Source organism: Bufo bufo, chromosome 4, assembly GCF_905171765.1.
Source record: "Bufo bufo chromosome 4, aBufBuf1.1, whole genome shotgun sequence".
In the NCBI taxonomy this organism is placed as follows: domain Eukaryota; kingdom Metazoa; phylum Chordata; class Amphibia; order Anura; family Bufonidae; genus Bufo; species Bufo bufo.
Window position 1 is genome coordinate 211729343 of NC_053392.1, and position 21253 is coordinate 211750595.

Here is a 21253-nt window from a genome sequence, read left to right on the forward strand (position 1 = left end):
AATATAACCATATTTCATATCTCAAGACGTCCATGTGCTAGACAAAATTCGGACCAAAAATCCTAAGCAACAAAAAATATTTGCCATGCTTCTTACTCATACATTTTACTTATCATAGATGATGGATTCAGGCTTTCCCATTTCCAAGCAATAGTTTATATTCTCTGCTCACATTGTACCACATTTATTATAATATAGTATACAGCAGTCTCTAGATTTATCTTTCCTGTAGCCAAGTAATGTTGTTAAAAGCTTATTTGAAATGTCAAACTTCTAAATATTGAAATAGATGTTGTCAAGAAAGATTTTTTTCATTGCAAGGAAATGGTGCCCAACACTCACCCCGATTCATATTCAAACCATAGGTACCGCATATCCACCCCCAACCTACTACTAGAAGTAACTCCCTTATTCTGATGAATATGGCCAGTTCATATGATGAATATGTTTAAAATATATATGTGACAATTCTGAAAATATATATCTGTAATGAGACATTTCAAGGGCTAAATATTGTAATTTAATGCTTAGAGGACCAGGCGATTTTCCAGTTTTTGCGTTTTCGTTTTTCACTCCTAGCCTCATGACTTTTTTTATTCTTCTGTTCACATAGCCTTATTAGGGCTTACTTTTGCGGGACAAGTTGTACTTTCTAATGGTACATGTATGGTTGCATACAATGTAGTGGGTAGCCGGAAATCAATTCCAAATGGGGTGGAATTGGGGAAAAAAATGCAATTGCGCCACAGTTGTATGTTTGTTTGTTTTTACAGCTTTCACTATGCAGTAAAATTGACCTGCTACCTTCATTTTCCAAGTCAGTGCAATTACAATACCACACTTAGTATAGTTTATCTTGCGTTTTAATAATGAAAAAAAAAATAATGATAAACTTGAAAAAAAAAGATTTTTTTTTCATTACCATATTCTGACCCCTATAACTTTTTTGCAGTTATACTTACTCTGTGTAAGGGCACATTTTTTGTGGGGCGATCTGTACTTTTCAGTGATTCCATTTTGAAGTGTGTGTGAGTTTTTGATCACTTTTTATAACATATTTTGGGAGAGTTGAAGTGACAAAAAATTGTGAATTGTCCATTTCTATTTGTTAATTTTTTTGTTATGCCATTCGCCGTACGGGATATATATTATAGTTTATTAGTAAGGTTGTTTTTGCACATGGCAATACCCATGATGTGTATTATTTTATTGTTTAAGTATTTTGATTTTGGGGAAAGGGGGTGATTTGAACTTTTATATATATTTTTTTCTTAAATGACTATAACTGGGTGACTATAACTGGCAATCATTAGATTGCCCATTGTGTTCTGTGATGGCTATATAGCCATCATTGAACACTTCATTTTCAATATAACAGTAAAGTGCGGCCACCTGGTGGCCTGTATTTGTATATTTTACTAATAGATAACGAAGCCTGCTTGAAGCTTCAGGCTTTTACTATAGCATAACAGGTTTCTCAATCTCAGATGGGGAGTGATGTTACTGGACCACTCAGATGCCATGGTCACATTTGATCACTGCATCTGATGGGTTAATGCAGTGTTTCCCAACCAGTGTGCCTCCAGCTGTTGCAAAACTACAACTCCCAGCATGCTCGGACAGCCTTTGGCTGTGCGGGCATGCTGGGAGTTGTAGTTTTGCAACAGCTGGAGGCACACTGGTTGGGAAACACTGGGTTAATGTATGCAATCAGCCTTATGGCTGATGTCATACATCTGCCGCGGGTCACTGCTGTTTGAAACAGCAGAAAGCCAGTGGCTATGGAGCGCGCTGCACGTGCAAGCCATGTTTAAAGATGTGACTTCTGCCTTACATATACATTGGTGGTCGCGAAGGGGTTAAAGTGAAATATATGTGGTTATAGAACAATCCAATATTGATATTCAAATTGTAAATAAAACCTATGGGATAGTATTATCAGTGGCGCATATATGATTTCATTATTATTCTGATGGACTGATAGATTCAATTTTGTAAACTGCAATAAAATGGTTGTCTTATGAAGACAAATTGCATCCATAATCTCTGTTAGGTGTACCCCACCCCTCTATGAGCTAGATAGGAGAGACTCTATCAAACAGTGCCTCTAGCAGATGCAGGAAGGCTAGGCAAGAAAACTTCCTCGAGCAAAATATGCTATCTATTGGGGTGTACAAAGCTGTACTGGGGAATAAACATACGGTACTTATCAGGCTTAGGAAGGTTGTCACCATGCCCTCCCCTAATGGGGTTTCCCCGAATTTTATATCAATATCTGATCCACAGGGTTCTGCCACCCAGCAGCCCGCCAATCAGCTGTTCCAACGCAGCCCTGGTGCTGGAACTACACAACGCCATCCTCTCTGTAACAGACGGTGCTGGTTACTGCAGTGCTGTTCCCATTGAAGTGAATGGAAGCAGTGCTGCAGTTACCAACTCCATTGATTACAGAGTGGGTGGAGATGTGTAGTTCCAGTGCTGGAGCCACTCAGGAATAGCGGATCAGAGGGGGTGCAGGTGGTCAGACCCCTGCATATCAGATATTCATAGTCTATCCTGTGAATAGGTTGTCAGTATGAACATACTAGAAAACATCTTTAAGACATTGGCTAAAGACATAGGAAAGTTAGATGGAAGATCCACCTGCCCAACCACTGGTCAGTCATTACCCTATAACATAACAGTCATTAGGTGCCAATAAGATGAAATATGCAGTGGAATATTTCTTTATTATACCATGCAATATTAGCAAGTTCTAGAAATTTCATATCAGTTCATTTAAGCAATAAGGGAAGAAGGTTTTCAATGCCTCTTACCAATCTTACCAGGATTGTTCGATTGCAAGTGACTCTTACAGTACAAAGAACACAAGCAAACTGCTGTAAGGAAAATGGAAAAGAAAATGTTAGGTAACTACTGTATTCCTCCTACATAATGGACACTGCTATTTTTAAATGTGTTGTCTTTGAGATAAATGATTTGTGAGTTGAATGACTGCAAACAGGGAAATATGTAAGAAAGCTGTAGCCAGCCAGTTCAAAGATATGCATGCAAGCGAAGAAGAAAGGAGCTGAGGGAATTATAAATGAGGCTGGCAGCAGCTTACCGAGTGTGTTGGCAGAGTTTGGAAAGAACAATGACCGGATTTTCTAAATGTTTGAAATAGGATGCTGCAAACAAAAAAGGAATGGTGAAGTGCCAGGCAAGCAATTAACATGTTTTGAAAAAAAATTCTCCATTGCACGAACAATCTGTTTTTCTTATTATTTTTGCTAGTTGCCTATTGTCCTTCAGCAATTGCCATCTTTGCTAACTGCCTTTGAAAGTCATCACAACCATATTTTCTGATGTTGCAGAGTAAAGGAATAAAAATGTGACTATTACCAATAACACAGAAATATGTAAAACCAGTGGCCATGTCTCATTGGGATGCCTTATTAATGGGACCCAACCTTACATGAAAGCGTTACCTGCTCTTTATTAGACCTCATGCACACGCGCATTTAGGGAAAACACAACAGTTTGCAAAACAAAACCAAATTTGAGAGAGGGTCACTTTAACCCCCTTAATACCAAACCAGTTATATAGTTAGAATTAGTGTTGAGCGAATTGAAGTTCATGAAGTGGACTTCGATCTGAAGTTCAGGAAAAATTCTATTTGACGCAAAGTGGAATTTCCTAGTGCTTCGTAGTAATGAATCGACTTTCCCTGAAATGGCAGTAAAAAAATTAAATCATACTTACCTCATCCATTTGAGAGTGTAGAGGACGTTGCGGCCATCATGCTTGAAGCTCTCGCGCAAAATCTCATGCAGTGACATATGACGTCACCACGCCGTCCGACTGTTATTTTTTCATTAATATAGCTATATGAGGGCTTGGTATAAATTGGGTTTTAATCGGTTAATGCATATTAAAGAGGACCTTTCACCCATTATGACAATGTCAACTAAGTATACATACATGGAAAGCGGCGCGCGGGGATCTCACTGCACTTACTATTATCCCCGGGCGCCGCTCCGTTCTCCTGCTATGCCCTCCGGTATCTCCACTCACTAAGTTATTGTAGGCGGAGATTTCAGTCACTAAGTTATGGTAGGCGGAGTCTGCCCTTGTTCTGCTCTAGCGCTGGCCAATCGCAGCACAGAGCTCACAGCCTGGGAGGTTCTTTTCTCCCAGGCTGTGAGCTCTGCAATGCGATTGGCCAGCGCTACAGCAGAACAAGGGCAGACTCCGTCTACCATAACTTTGTGAACGAAGATACCGGAGGGCATAACGGGAGAACGAAGCGGCGCCCTGGGGATAATACTAAGTGCAGTGAGATCCCCGGGCGCCGCTCTCCATGTATGTATACTTAGTTCACATTGTCATAATGGGTGAAAGGTCCTCTCTAAGCACTTAATGACTAACCACCATACATTTACTGCAGATCCTTACATTTTCACTGCTGTTTATTTATGTCACAACTCTGTACAAGCTGCTCATGCAGCTCGGCAGCTGAATGTTAGATGCCTAGCTTTTAGAAGCTACTAAGCACCCAAGATAAAAGGCAGAAACAGTTTTCACCAATCATTGAGATATATAGTGGCTGTGGTGGTCATGCCAGGGGCGTAGCTAAAGGCTCATGGGTCCTGGTGCAAGAGTTCAGTTTGGGCCCCCCTTCCTTTAGTGCTTTATGGTCAGGGGCAGGGAAGCACATTGCCTTCGTGCTGCCTAAGGAAAACATTGAAACGGCACCCCCCTGTTCAAATTCTTGACCTTACCCCTTTCCCTCCAGCCAGAGGTGTAACTTGAACAGCATGCACTTTCTATAATACTGGTGTCTTCTTATGTGGCACAAGGGTCTTTGGGCCCCCTCAGGTTCCTGGGCCTGGTAGCGACTGCTACCTCTGCACCCCCTATAGCTACGCCCCTGGGTCATGCGACTGATGTAATCGTGCAGAGAGGCTGTTCTTGGATGTAACAAGACCCAGGATTACAACTCCCTTACTATGTCATAGCTCTAGCACCAACACAATTACCCTAAACCGGACATTATAAATCAATAACACTGCCATACAGTGATTATAAAGTATCCAGATACCAAGCACTCTGCAGAGTATCATCATGCTGCAGACTAGACTAGACTCTGATGCAGTCACAAGCTGAAAATATAACTATTAAATATGGTGACACATACATAATGCCTTCTCTGGTTGGAGTTATCCACATTCTTTTTGCTCTCCAACTAGCCCATACTGCCATGACTTCTCTTGACAACTGCATAGTTCTGCAACACATCTGCAACTTCTATGGCAACACAAATTCTCTTTAGCCCTGTAATCTTGCTGCTATAACCAGTGCCCGCTTGTGCCCCAGGTGCCCCATCACTTTTCATTAGAGTGTAACACAATGCCCCTATATACTATACTATAAAAATAATAGTGTCTGGAGATGTGGATACAGATTAAATCAGTTGCATAACTAGAAAATGATGGACCCCATAGCAAACTGTTAGACCCCTAAATAATTCTAACCCCAGACATACAACAAAATTAATTCAGATCTAGGCTACACACTAAAATTCATTATAATCCAGGCAGAAACCAATATTAATCAGACCTTAGAGCCCTAAATGAATTTAGACTCCAGACCATAAATCGCCAACTACAGTGTGTAACTATGTAACTCACCATGGCTCATTTTTGGGTTCTTTGCTGTAAGCACCTCTGCACACTGGTTCCTGATGCTAGTTAGAGCCAGGACATTGTGTGTGCCACCGCACACTATAGCCTGAATCTGGACAGTGTCAGAACCCTGTGCCCCAGGTGTCACCTGGAGCAGAAGAAGACTGGAGAGCAAGGAGGTCAATTATTGCAGTTATTGCTATCCCCAGACAAAGTCTTGATTCAGAGCCCAGCAGGAGATTCACTGACTCCCTAATGGGTAAGTCCAAGCCAGGGCAGTAGCCACCCTCAGTGGGTCAATAACTATTACATGAACAATTAATTTCATAATATGATACACTAAAGAACAATAGCAACCCACTTGATCAGAGGAATGTTAAATAGCCAATCAATTCAGCAGAATACATCCAAACTAGGGGACAGGGTCTCAGAGTTGCACCACCTGGCATTATTTTACAGTATATGTAGTATAGAGAGAGCGGTAGATATACTGTATATGCAACTAAGATCTAGAATCACAAACATTTCTAATGGAGTACTTCTTAACTTTCAGGCATGTAGACCTTTTCATTGACACTTCATACTAAAAAGGTTTGTATTAAAGGTCTAGAATTAGCAACACACAGTCTTTGAAGTGAGCTTCATTTCACTCTAATTTCTGAGCCTAATTTATTATTTATAACAGCATGATCGGGGCACAGCAGGGAACGTATAGATGATTCTGATGAAAAACTTGAACATTTCTTTCTCCCTGGTAAAGACTGGATGAGAGGCAAAATTATCTCTAAACTGTAATTATCATTTACCCATTGTTTCAGATAACAGATACATTCAGAGTGAAATGTTTTGTTTAGAAATTATACACTGCAGAATATGATACCAACGTGAGGTTAAGAGCCTTTTTTTCCCCAAGAATGGTGACGTACATTGAAATAAGCAGGCCAGATAGCAAGGTTTAAATTGGGCCCCCCATTATGGTGACTGGTGTTACCACACAGGAGAGAAGAGTCTTGTGCTTGTTTCCTCCATTCCATGACCCCTGTGTAAATTCCTCACCCTTCTATTTGCTAACAATGTAGAGGGGAGTCCTGCACATGTTTCTGTACTTGCCGTACACAAGGTGTAGGGCCCCATCATGGGCTGGGCTCCATCTCTAAGGGCGCTTTAACTATCTCAATGGTATGTTTAAAAGTGTGATTCAGTTCAGATATCAGCCTTTAATTTATGTTATCTTTTTTATCATTTCAGTGTTCATACATACCAAGGTGTGGAAAAAACTTTGAAGACTCTTTGTCACTTGTCAATATCATAATGGAAAATTTCCGAAAGCGTCAACGTTTTTCGTGTTTCTATGACCCAGAAGGAAATCAAAAGAATGTCATTTTGATCAAACTCTACAGTTCCAATGTATTATTTCATTCATTATTTTGGCCGACATGTATGATGATAGGTGGAATCGCTATTGTCGCCATGGTGAAGCTCACTCAATACCTCTCACTTCTATGCGAGAGAATCCAAAGGATCAACAGATAAAACCAAGTTCTGAATTTATTTTTCAACAAAATACTGTTTTTTTTTTTTCATTCTTCACCAAAGAACCTTAAGTTTGTAATGTGCCAGTCTGTTTATAAGTTCCTTAATATATTCTTCTAAGTAGAGCAATAATGCAAAATCTGTTCTATATGCAAACAATGTCATGGAGGAAAGTGAAATTGGAGTCATTTAGGTTTTCTATTTTATTTCCAGTCAAAGCAAGGCATATTTAAGGGGACATTATCAAGAGATAAAGATCATCTTCATATACATCAATAAATCCAGTTTTGTTGTTGCTCTTCTGTTTCATAAGGTCTAATAGGGCATTGGTGTTTGAGAAACAGACACTTTTATATTAGAGAATTTCAAATCTTCCATATTAGTACCATATTTGTCAACTACATCTTAAAAAAAATCATATTAATAAAAGAAAACTAAAATCAATTTGAATTAATAGCGGTACGTGGAAATATTACTAAACATAGCTATCAAATTAAGGTTGGAATTTAAAGGGATCAAGGGGCATAATGAAAAGGCAACACAACAGGTGATTTAAAAAAGTCTGAGAAAAGGAGTTGAACGGCACTCCTCTAGAGTGAGAGCGGTGCTCAGTGGTAAGCTAGATTCCAATATATTCAAGAAACCACAGCACTCTGTAATTGTGTTGCATAAACTTCTTATTTTATTTTATCTAATCCATACGGAAAATTATATTTAGCCACTTGCCGGCCTTAGTAGTAGTAGCATTTTGTTTGGAGGATGGCGTTGTTTAAAAAAAGTCTATTCTTGGTGAACTTTATTGTTGCTCTCAGTTATATGAACAGGATTAGAGAACATGAGCACACATGAAATAATATCTACTTTATAAAATTCAGCTTTTTAGCCATACCCTAGGGCAATAAGTATCACTGTCTGAAGAGTACATCTCTGAGACATCCACTTTATATACTGCAGTTCCATTTTAATTCAGCTAATGTATTCTGCATCAATGTTTTCTATTTATTTTATTTTTGTAGTTTTACTTAGCAAGGACTTTTGCTTTGTCTGTTATATAAAAACATAATGGACCTCACTATTCAAAGCTATCTAGCAGAAATACTGACATAGTTGGCCATAGCCATTGTTATACCGGGGTTCTTTGGGTCTACCAGAGGAGGAAATAATTATGAAGGCTTGTTGTCCATCTATTCTTAAAAAGTGCATGTGCAGTTTTAATCGCATGGAATATTTCTTATTATTACTGGGCACAGATGGCATATTAGTAAGGTTTAATAGGTTATTTGTGAATGAACTCATCTCATAAGAATAAGACTCTAATGGCAAGTGATGGCCTCTAAAGGCAGCTCCAAATGGGGTTGTCAACTGCTGGACCTTTGGGGTCCATTACTGTGTCAGAGCCCAGGCCTGCCAAAAGATCCTCTGGTAGTCTGGAGAACCAGTTCTACACTGTCTCTAGCAATCAATAACTGTGCAGTTTTCATTGCTTTGATAAATGAGGCCCATTAGTATAATTAGGGCACAATATTACATATAATATATTCAAATACACAATCTTCAGCTTTATCTGTAGTTTAATTGATAATTTCCCCTTAAGTTCATGTCTTAAAGGCTGATTCTGTTACTGTATAACACATTTTTGTATAAATCTACTGTTGCAGGAAAACAATTTCATTTAATTTTCTTATTCTCTTATTTTCAGGGCTTCCAATGACTCTGCTGGAAGAATCATAGGGACATATCTCAAAATCACCTAGTAGCATTTTGCCTTTTACATAATATCTTTAGATACACAGTCCATGTTAATTAGGATTGAGCTACAGTGCTAACAGCAAATCGCAAAGTACTTTTGCCTGTATGGCAGCAATATAGCAGCTAACATTCTAGACACCTTGTAAAGCATGCCTTTCCAATCTTTATTCCTTTAGATACCCTCAATATTGAGGTCACTAACCTGAGGCAAGTACTGTATGTAGACCAGGGTTGGCATCAGCAACAAGCAAACCTAACTAGATATTAGAGACAATTGGGCACATAGTAATTTGGATAAAAATGCACTTGATGAGTCTAGGGTTGAGTAGATAGGGCTCACTATTGTGTGACCCACATACATCTGTAGCCAGCCTTGATGTATATATAATGTTACTTGTTAGTACTCTTTCCTAAAATGTTATAAAAGGCTATTAAAACATGAAAGGAGCAAATTTTAAGATGAGTCTGACATTTAACTAGCCATATTGCTCTACTAAAGGTTCCCTTTGACAGTACTTTAATAAGCAACTAACTGTAGGACTTGTGGTAGTACCCGAATGTATGGTAAATGTCACAACAGAACGTTCCCACCAACAGCTGGAGAATGCAGCATAATATTGGAGTTTCATTGTTAACCACTGGTTAAATGGAATATTGAACCTCCGTAAGGAGAATAAGCAGGTAGGAAGCTATACCAGGTCATACACTCTGGAAAAAGTATGAAAATTTGTCTTCCACAGAAGAAGGAGATTACATCTAAAGTATTTATATGGATACATTGACAAAGTACCATTTAAAATACCATTTTAGATTATGTTTTCTTCCACTTAGATTAAAATGAATACCAATATATTATAAGTGTATACAAATGATTAAAGAGGGACCATTAGGGTTGCCACCTAGCCATTATTACCAGCAAGAGGCTGGTTCCCATATTTTATTTTTACAGGCACGTAGAAGTCCCAGAAATTTTCAGTAGCTGAGAAGGTATGAGATACCTCCTTGCTACTAACTACTAATGGCTATATCTCAGGCTGTATAGAACCTTTAAAGCTAAGAATCCAAGCTTTAAAACAACACACAGTGTCTCAATCCTGGCCTGAATTCTAAGAGTTATATCTCAGGCTGTATAACAGCTAGCACCACAATCGTGGTTTTGTTTCAAAGGATTGATTCAAACTTTAAAAGAAGGCTGTACCTCTAGGTGCTATACAGCCTGATAACTTCTAGATCTAACCAGTCTCCCCTCAGCTGGCTAGCATGGAGGAGGGAGGCCAGAGTAAAATATGCTGACAGGCTGCAGGGAGAGAAGGAGAGTTATAGATTCTCCTCTCCCTGTGTATCTGTACATGACCCCAGGGGAGAAGTTCCTTCACATTAGTGTTGAGTGCAAATATTCGAATAGCAAATTTTAATCTTGAATATCGTCACTTTTTTAGAATATAGTGCTATATATTCGTGATGACGAATATTCGTCATTTTTTTCCATCTGAACACGATTCCTCCCTGCTTCTTGCTTGTGGGCCAATGACATCATTGGCCCACAAGCAAGAAGCAAGGAGGAATCACGTGTTCACTACAGATGGAAAAAAAATGACAAATATTCTAAAAAACGAATATATAGCACTATATTGAATATGGTGTTATATATTCAGTTTTTAGAATATTCTTCATTTTTTTCCATCAGAAGTCATGATTCCTCCCTGCTTAAGTTGCTTGTGGGCCAATGACGTCATTGGCCCACAAGCAAGAAGCAGGGAGGAATCATGTGTTCAGATGGAAAAAAATGACGAATATTCTAAAAACAAATATATATCAGAATATTCTACAGTGCTATATATTCGTTTTTGACCCACGCCTGTATTGAGCACGCAATATTCGCATATTACGCGACCATTACCTTGCAAATTTTCACATAAAAAAAAGAATGTAGAATATAACGAATATACGAATTCACGAATATATTCTACAAAATATTCGAGAAATATAACGAATTTGAATATGACCCCTGCCGCTCATCACTACTTCACATATGCATCAGAGGCTCTAGAGGCCTTGCTGCAAATTGTGTCAAAAATATGGGACAGAATAATGTAACACACACTACTTTTTTGCCATATAAAATACCAGTTTTTTTTTTATGGAAACAAGGTCACATTATAGTCATTGAGATCCATCAAATGGTGTACTATTATATGACAGAAACGCAGCTTCCATTATTTTCCTTGTTCTGTTCCTATAATGGAGCAGAACAACAGAAATACAAATGTCAATGTGAACCTAGCCTAAGGGTACTTTCACACTTGCGGCAGGACGGATCCGACATGCTGTTCACCATGTCGGATCCGTCCTGCCGCTATTTCGCCGTGCCACCGGACCGCCGCTCCATCCCCATTGACTATAATATCCACATTATAGTCAATGGGGATGGAGCGGCGGTCCGGCACGGCGAAATAGCGGCAGGACGGATCCGACATGGTGAACAGCATGTCGGATCCGTCCTGCCGCAAGTGTGAAAGTACCCTAACATGGACTTGTGTGCACATAAAAATTTGATAAACTTCTGTTGTTCTGTTTGATTAAAGAACAGATAATATTAGCATCAATTTGATTTGATTTCTTTGTTTCCATTATTTTTGGTGAGAAAAAGTACTGTCTACAGAAAATAATGGAAACATGATGGAAAGGCACTATTCAATATAATGTATTTTTAACAATGAAGTCAATGAGGGATAGATAGAAACAAAGGTATTCCCTTTGTATCTGTTATTTAATCCATTTAATGGTTCTGTTTTTTTTCTGTTCCATCGACAGAAAACGGAAAGGTTAATGTGAATGTCAACTCAGCCTAATCAATCCCCCACATTAACATGCTCTCAGATTTTCACATATGGAAGGCTTTTTTTCCACAAAAGGGTAAGAGGATGAACGCTTGCCATCTAATCACCCCTCTGGGCATAATTAGGCCATTTTACTGACACCATGACCCAAATGAATAACAACGTCCAGATCACAGCGTCAAATTGTTTGCACCAAACACAAAAAAATCCATAAAGTTTACATTTTACACTGTCCATACTGGATTTTTAGAGTAAAACATGTGGACGGCTTCTCTAGTGATACAGTAATAGCGATAACGACTATTACAAGAGAGGAATATCTAATATATCTAATATATTTCTGACAGTTGGAAAATGTTTCCCTCAGTCAGAAAATATATTTTCTATCACTCATTTTCACCATAAACAATCGTTATCAAAACCAACCAGTATGAGAAACCACGGTAAACTGGGCTACTGCACAGGGCAGCGATGAAATAGATGTAGGATATTTTTCCTGGCTTTTTTATTTTATTTTTCCATAAGAGCTCATTTAGTAAAGCCTGTTCATACATGAGGCCTCTGCATAATTTTTGGTTGCATTTAAAATAAAAAATCACAACATAAAAATAGTTTTAGTAAAGAAAATGCTCAAAATTCAAAATATAACCAAACCATAGGTGTCAAATAGCAACCTGTGTTAAGCTTCTCCCCAAAAACCAAACCCTCTTATTACCCATATAAATGGACTGATATTTTTGGTTGAGATTGGTGGCAACCCTAAGGAACAGGCAGTTCAATAAAAAAAATTGCTGTATGCTCTCTCATAAAGTTAACTTACAATACTAAAACCATGTTTCCTGTAATTTTACATTCAGACTAATTTAAATGGATTTCTGTAGACCCTCAGCACAACTTTTGTATAAGGCCTCATACAGAGCTGTGGGTAAGAGACATACAACTGTACTGTTTGTACATATTTTCCCACAGGTTTTTTTAATAGGATTTATGTGAAATTCTGGTGCATAGAAATGAGAAGTAGTTACCCATGGTAACTAATCAGATTACACCTCATTTTGGAGGCCTTTTGGAAAATTAACGCAGCTACCTTGCTGGTTGCCATTGGCAAATTTTACTATTTTCTTTTGCCCCAGTTCTGTTACATCTTCCACAAGGATTTCCCTATTCTCCAATTAACCCAGACAGCACTGAAGGAATTTCAGGGATTTGTAGTGCAGAGATATATTAAAGGAGTTGTCCCATAGGTTGTGACTGATAGTTCAGGTCAGCTCTATTAACAAAATCGGGCTGAGCTGCAATACCACATACAACCTGTGAACAGTTATTGAGTTGTTTTTAGATGACCTATCCTCAGGATAGGTCATGAATATCAGATCGGCAAGGGTCTGATACCTGGCACCCCCATCGATCAACTGTTTGAAGAGACTATTGTCCATTGCATAGTGGCTGTGCTTGGTATTGCATCTCAGCCCCATTCACTTGAATGAGACAAAGCCATTTGACCAATGAACATGACTGATCGGCAAGTGTTCCAGGAGTTGGACCCCGACTAGTCAGATCTTGATGGCCCATCTTGAGGATACGCCATCAATTTCAGAATCTCAGACAACCCTTTTATCTGTGTCTTTATTCGCTCATTCATGCTCATTACTTATCATAGCCAAATTCTGTAGTATATAAAGTGCCACAGTACTGTTAGTGAAGTCCGCTATTTCATCCCATTTTTATGATTGATCTTATAATTTTTATTATTGCTACTACATCTGCACTGTTTATAAGGAACTAAGGTTCAAGGAATAAACATCTGAATCCAGTGGTGTCTATTCCTTTGAACGACTGCACATTGCAATGCTTTATAATATGTATGTATAATACTGCCTTCATTTAATTCCATATAGGAGTTGAAGCTTATGGGATTTTAGGTCCTCACAGGCCTTTACAATGTGCCATAATACTATATTGATCCTATGGCTCATTTAAGACTGTAATGATCTTGTGCACATTTTCTTTTTTCTTTTTTTTTTTGCGCAACTGTTTACAGATAAAAGCAAAGCCAGATGTACTCAAGGAGAAAATGTGACTTTTCTCCCACACAGTGCCAGAGACAATAAAGCATAAAGCTACAATTAACCCTTCATTTTGCAAAAAAAATATTTATTATTAAGGTCCAATTTGCTTTGATAAATGTCATATTGAAACCTCTGCCCATTTACATGGTGCCTAAACAATTCAGGGCCTATTATATTAACTGCAATGTGCTTTTATTCTTTATTTCTTTTTCATGTTTGTCTGCTTCTTAGTTGAAATGTGTTAAGGGCATGGTATATTGCAAAGATAAGCTTGCCAAATAGAGTAGAATTATTTAAAAATCTAAAATAGCTTATATAATAAAATGCAGTAAAATAAAATGCTAACTTTTTTAACTAAAGAAAATGTACTCAACACAATTTCTTATTTCAATGACAAATGATGATTTGCCCTTTTGTTTTTTGTACTACACAAAGTATAACTTGAATACTAGAGTATGTTGTTGATAGCGTTCAGTATCTGATCAGTGGAGGTCCAACACCTTGGACCCCCGCCAATCAGTTGTTTGAAAAGAAACTGGTGCTCCTGTGAGCGCGGCTGCCTTCTCGCAACTTACCAAGCACAGCACCATACATTGCATAGCGGCTGTGCTTGGTATTGCACTCAGCCTCATTCACTTGAATGGGACTGAGCTGCACCTATGCCACATGACTGATGAACGTGATGTCAATAGAAAAATCTGAGAGAAGGCCATGGCGCTCACAGGAGTGGCACTGCCTTCTCAAACCACTGATTGCCAGGGGTCCTGGGTATTTGACCCCCATCGATCAGATACTGTTGAGCTATCCTGAGGATAGGTCATTAGTATAAAGATCTCAGAAAACCCCTTTAATGTAATATAATCTTAAAGGGGTTACATGAAGCTTAAAAAAGTGTGTGTTTCTTTTTCTAAAAAGTGTGTCAGGTATTACAGTTCATACTCATGCAGGTAAAATGGGCATCAGAAAGAACACATGGACAAGACTGTGGCATTTTCTGGAAGAAAAATATAAACCATTTAATCTCATTTCGAATATCTATTTAAGTTCCATGTTCTCAAAAATAGTCATTAATGTATTTTTTTATCATCTGCTATAAACTATTTCTGTGAGGAAATGACTACTACTGCAAGTAAATCATTCCATTGCTTCTATTTGTTCATTGAAGTATTAGTAAAAAAATATGCCACAAAACTTTCTAGCGATAGATTGTGCTATAACTTGAATGGGATACTGTACAGTTCTGTTCAACACAATAAAAGCTCATGCACATGGAAATTCTTGTGCATTAACACTGTAGAAACACACATGCCACATGACAATAAAAATTCTCCTCTAAAAACAATAATTCTACGGGAAATTAAGGGCCCTTTTACATGGGTTGATGTTTGGCTGAACAACCCTTAATAAGAATGCTCATTTGCCCAATATAAACAGGGCAGAGATCACCCAACAAACTAGCAAACGATTATTTGCCGAGCGATCTGATCTTTTATGCTGGCATAAAAATGCTAATCAGACTGGATGGGGACAAACAACTGTACCAACGTTCGTTAGTTCCTCTTTCAGTTTGCTTTGTGGTCCTTTAAATGAGTGCTAATTGACTTAACAAATCATTAGTTGGTGATCATTTTGGCCCACATCAGGCGTGTTAAAAGATTCAAAGCTACATCTTTTTCTCACAGATTCCATATAAAAGTTCTGTGTGCTTTGTGTAAAATCAGAGGCACACAGAAGTATATGCAATAATGCCATGTGCACAAGGTTCAAAAGTCCCCAAATAATATAACTCTTGCCATACTAGACTGATTCAAAAGATGATAGCTATCACGAGCACCCTAACCAATAGTCCTCAAATTTTAAACAAATGTAAAATATTAACACTACCAACAACATACTTTGCATATGTATATTGAAACGTTCACAATGACTTACAGTGAGATATATGGATCCCATAATATAAAATTATAGAAAACAAGTAAAATGTTATATTATCAATGACCGTTGATATTATTTCATCTTGATTAATCTACTAATAGGTATGTTGTTTTTGTTCATTACAGCTGAGACTTTTTGTGTTTGGGATGATGGGACCAGAATGAAATCTGAAACATTTCAGCTTCAAGCCTTATTCACACAGTCCATGTTTTAGTAAGTGATTTGCATTAGTAATTGTGAGCCAAAACCAGGAGTTGAGCCTCTACAGACATAAGGTATAAAGGAAAAATGTGCACCCGTTGTATGTTTTTGACCTATGTCAGTTTTTGGCTCACAATCACAGATAGAAATCAATAATCAAATACTGATGTGTAAATGAGGCCTAATTCTGAAGTGTATCAACTTGTCATATACTGCTACCATATCACTGTAAAAAAAAATGAAAAGAGTAAAAAACTGTCTGCTATTTTATTATTTTTTTTACTTGGGACTAGTTAATATTTTTTACTGGATAAATGGATATAGTATATCTAGTGTATTATAATATTACATGTGTTTCTTTAAAAATCTATATATATAAATAAAGAAGTAATGTGAGTCCTGACTTCATAAGTAGCTTGAATAAAGAAAATGCTCAGTTTTGAGGTTATATGAATGTTCCGAAACTGGCTATATGAAAAAAAAACTCTTGAAACTATATGAAAAAACTCTTGAAACATTCTTAAAATCTTTAATAAATTTGCCAATCACCTAATTTTGACAGGATGTTCTGTAACAGTAAACCAAGTATTAGTATAACCTTGCACTTTTTGTCTACTTTTAATTTGCCAATTTAAGTATTTAAATCTATCTATATATATATTTTGCATAATTTGAAATTTTTAGTGACTTTTTTGCAAAACTCTAATCAGCACATAGCTGTAGATGATTCTACGTGTTGTATTTTCAACCGAATCAAGGTCAATATCGTTGTGACAAGTGATTGAAAATGTGTCTGCATTTCTACATTAAATTGTTGCAGAAAACATCAAAAATACCATGTTCTGAATCTAAACTTTCTCCATATGTGCTTTATGGCCAATGTGAATTTGTAATACGTCAGATAAAATGATGTAAAATTGAATTTAAAAATTAAAGTGTGACGTATAAATGTGGGGATGCCCCCATAAGACTGAAAAATTCTAGCCAGAAATTCCTACATCTTTGTTTTTTATATATCCATGCATTTCCATAGACAATCTGGAGAGGTTTTAGCTACTCTAAGGTGTTGGAACAATTACCTTGATCTAAAGGGGATTTATTGCACTTAAAATGAAGTGGCTTGAAAATTGTTTTAACACTGGACATTGCCAAGTGGAACTGCATTTTCTCAGCTAAGTTGGCAGAATAATGTGGATTCTACAAAGCTGGGACTGTAGCACAATGGACAACTTCCACATTTTCTCGATCAAGACAATAACCACAATGTAATGAGGGCTTCAAATGTGTATTTAAAATTTAGAATCTTCATCAATAAACCCTCTATACATTTTGCATCCAGTGACCTCTGTGCATGTTTATTTCAGAAAAAGTGACTTTTTTATAGTTACTGTTTCATTGATTTACTAGTGCTAATAAATGAACTACTTGCTTATTATTAAATTATAAGCTTAGAACCAGGGAAATGGAATTACAAATTTAAAACTGTTTCAAAATACTTAAAGGAGTTGGCACATGGTAAAATATTAAAGTAGAAAATTAAATTAGAAATTTAAAGTCTATGGCCAACTATGATATGCAAAATAATAATTATAATAATAATTATTTTTATATACATTAGTAATTACCTTGATTTGAAGAGAAAAAAAGTTGCACCAAGTTACCTTAGAAAAATGCCATAGAAACTGTATGTGGTTTTTTGGTGGTTTTTAGTGGTGTTTTGTGCAAAACAAGTGTGTGGATGGAGTTTCTTTAAGGGCTTTTTCCCTGTAAAGAAGATGAAAAATGCCTGAAAAACGGCCATAAACTTTGACATACAAAAAAGATTAAGCAGCTTACCCAAACCTTAAATATTGGTAAAATGAGTGTGCTCTGGTTATAACCTGGAATTAGAGATGAGCTAATCGAAGTTGACGAAGTGGAATTCGATCCAAATTTCTGGAAAAATTAAATTTGCAACGAATCTGAATTTCCTCACGCTTCGTTGTAACGAATCACATTTTTTCCTAAAATGTTTGCTGCACATGTTAGGACATGGCGCAAAGAACTCTGGGAATGAGGGATCATCCACAATGCCATGCATGCAGCCAATCAGCAGCCAGCCAGCCCTGTGATGTCACAGCCCTCTAAATAGCCTCAGCCATCTTGGATTCAGCCATTTTCCAGTGTACTTAGTGCAGGGAGAGATGTCAGCAGGCGCTAGGGAAAGTGCTTGGAAAGACTTGAAAACTTTAATTTTGCTGAATAGAAGTTCAGGGAAAGAGCATTAGAAGTGTAGGGAAAGGATAGGGAGGAATTTTTCCACACTATAAAAGGAGAACAGGATCCCATAGGGGAGTGTACAGCCTGGGTAATAGGAACAGTCCTATTACACCTTGCTGCACTGATGGGAGATTCAAATTGCCATCATACTGCTGCTTTCAGGTTTGCAATAGATGATATCTCTGTAACTCCAGCATACCTTTTTTTTTTTATTGGGGTGCAAGTGCTGTGTGATACAGCCTTTAACAGGGTGTATTACTAGGAAATATTTCTGAGTCTTATTAGGCCTTGTGCGGTGCAGTTATATGTCCTAAAGCCTTTTTTGGAGTGTATAAGTGGAAAAAAAGGGCTTAATAGCCGTTGTGTGGTAAAGTGACAAAATTACTTTTTGGCGTGTATTAGTGGCAAAAAAAGTATTATTTGCCTTCGGCGGTGCAGTTACATATATGTTCTAAAGCTTTTTTTGGCCGTTCAGTGGTGCAGTTATATGTTCTAAAGCTTTTTTGGTGTGTATTAGTGGCAAAAAAAATTTATTATTTGCCAGTGTGTGGTAAAGTGAGAAAATTACAGCCCTTTTTGGCGTGTATTAGTGGCAAAAAAAAGTATTATTTGCCGTTAAGTGGTGCAGTTATATGTTCTAAAGCCTTTTTTGGCGTGTATTAGTGGGAAAAAAAAAGGCCTTATTAGCCTTTGTGTGGTAAAGTGAGAACATTACAGCCTTTTTGGCGGGTATTAGTGGCAAAAAAAATTTAGGAGTTGCCGTTCAGCAGTGCAGTTATATATTCTAAAGCCTTTTATCGCTTGTATTAGTGGGGAAAAAAGGGCTTATTAGCTGTTGTGTGGTGAAGTGAGAAAATTACAGCCCTTTTTGGCGTGTATTAGTGGGGAAAAAAAGTATTATTTGCCGTTAAGCGGTGCAGCTATATGTTCTAAAGCCTTTTTTGGCGTGTATAAGTGGGAAAAAAAGGGCTTATTAGCTATTGTGTGGTGAAGTGAGACAAATTACAGCCCTTTTTGGCGTGTATTAGTGGTAAAAAAAAGTATTATTTGCCCTTCAGCGGTGCAGTTATATGTTCTAAAGCTTTTTTGGCCATTCAGCGGTGGAGTTATATGTTCTAAAGCTTTTTTGGCAAGTATTAGTGGCAAAAAAAAAGTATTATTTGCCGTTGTTGGACACTCGCTACCAGTCCAAAATAGGGGCCTATTTTACACCCGCTGAGAGCAAGGACAAACTGAACTACTATAGAGACATCCTATGTATTCAGTTGGCCGCTGCCTATCTGTGCAATCGTCCATCCTCTCGCAGGTCTGACCAAGGGGGCACTCTCGTTCCACGGCCATGGCTGCTGTGGTGGGGTGGGGGATAGGAGTAGTACCAGCTCCATCAGCAGCAGCTTGAGTCTAGAGTCGATGATGAGCAGCTTTCTTAACCCGCCTAGTAAAGAAACTACTCATCAGCAGCAGTAGCTAGACCTGGAGCAGAACCTGAACAAGCAGGTGGTGGCATACTTGGACAGCCCCCTGCCACCCCACATTGAAGATCCGCTGGACTACTGGACAGCCAAACTGGATTTGTGGCCGCAACTGGCCGAGTTTGCCCTGGAAAATCTGTCCTACCCAAAATGTGGAGAGACTGACCTTTGTCAAGATGAATTAGACGTGGATCAACCAGGATTTCCACCCACCATTGCCTGATGCATCAGATTAGATCATCAATGCTGCCTCACTCAAATCTTGACAAAAGAGACGGGTTTCTTCTGGCTACCTGCCTCAGCTACTATTTTGATGCTGCCATCCGCCTGATGCCACACATCTGATGCCAAGTGCCCCTTCTTACACCCACCATCGTTAGCGGGTACTGTTATTACCACACACTTCCCCACTCTTTCACCAGGTCACTCTGTGGTCTCCTGATGCTGCTGCCACCTCACCACTCAGGTCTCCTCATGCTGCTTCTGCCCCTGCCAACTGCTGCTAACTCAACACTATGTCACCTTGCCACTCTGTGGCCTCCTCATGCTGCTGCTGCCACCTCCACACTATGTCACCTTGCCACTCTGTGGTCTCCTCATGCTGCTGCTAAATCAACACTATGTCACTGAGCCACTCTGTGGCCTCCTCATGCTGCTGCTAACTCAACACTATGTCACTGGGCCACTTTGTGGTATTCTCATGCTGCTGCCACCTCCACACTATGTCACCTTGCCACTCTGTGGCCTTCTCATGCTGCTGCTGCTGCCACCTCTACACTATGTCACCTTGCCACTATGTGGTCTCCTCATGTTGCTGCTGCTTCCACCTCCACACTATATTATCTTGCCAGTCTGTGGCTTACTCATGCTGCTGCCACCTCAACACTATGTAAAAAGGCCACTCTGTGGTCTCCTCATGCTGCTGCCACCTCAACACTATGTAAAAGGGCCACTCTGTGGTCTCCTCATACTGCTGCTGCTGCCACCTCCCCACTATGTCACTAGGCCACTCTGTGGTCTCCTCATGCTGCTGCTACCTCAACACTATGTCATTGGGCCACTCTGTGGACTTCTCAAGCTGTTCTCCCACCCTCCCCACTCCATGACTGGGTCACTATTTTTCCTTTTTGGCCTGGTTGACATCATAATTTATTTGACCCTTCTTCTGATCTGTCAGAAGGAAGGAAAAATTAGACGCACAACGTATCCTGTCTGTGTAGCAGCTGTAAGGCCTGTATGGTCCCATCAGAATTGGCTTATGATTTGGTAGCCAAAATTAGGAGTGGGTACCAAACACAGAAGACATGCAAATATTCCATTCACGTGTCATCTCTGTTTTAGATCCACTCATGTTTTCTTTTTTTTTGCAATACTGATGGATTACTGACCAAATGGTGACTGAGTGAAGGCGGATGCTCCACAGACAGGATCTGTTTTTTGGGGGGTTATTGTTCTGACGGATCAGAGGAAGGGCAAAAAAATCAGTGAGGTCAACACAAACTTACTGCTGACACCCTCTCCACTCTGT

General features: G+C 38.6%; 1 protein-coding gene across 1 annotated transcript in view; it reads left to right on the forward strand.

The window, feature by feature from the left end:
- Positions 1-7204, forward strand: part of KCNMB2 (potassium calcium-activated channel subfamily M regulatory beta subunit 2) — a 438205-nt gene extending 431001 nt beyond the window's left edge. The window contains exon 5 of the mRNA XM_040431072.1: positions 6916-7204. Within this exon, the coding sequence (XP_040287006.1) occupies positions 6916-7200 (285 nt within the window). The 3' untranslated portion in view covers positions 7201-7204. The remainder of the gene's footprint in view (positions 1-6915) is intronic.
- Positions 7205-21253: the final 14049 nt, after the last annotated feature.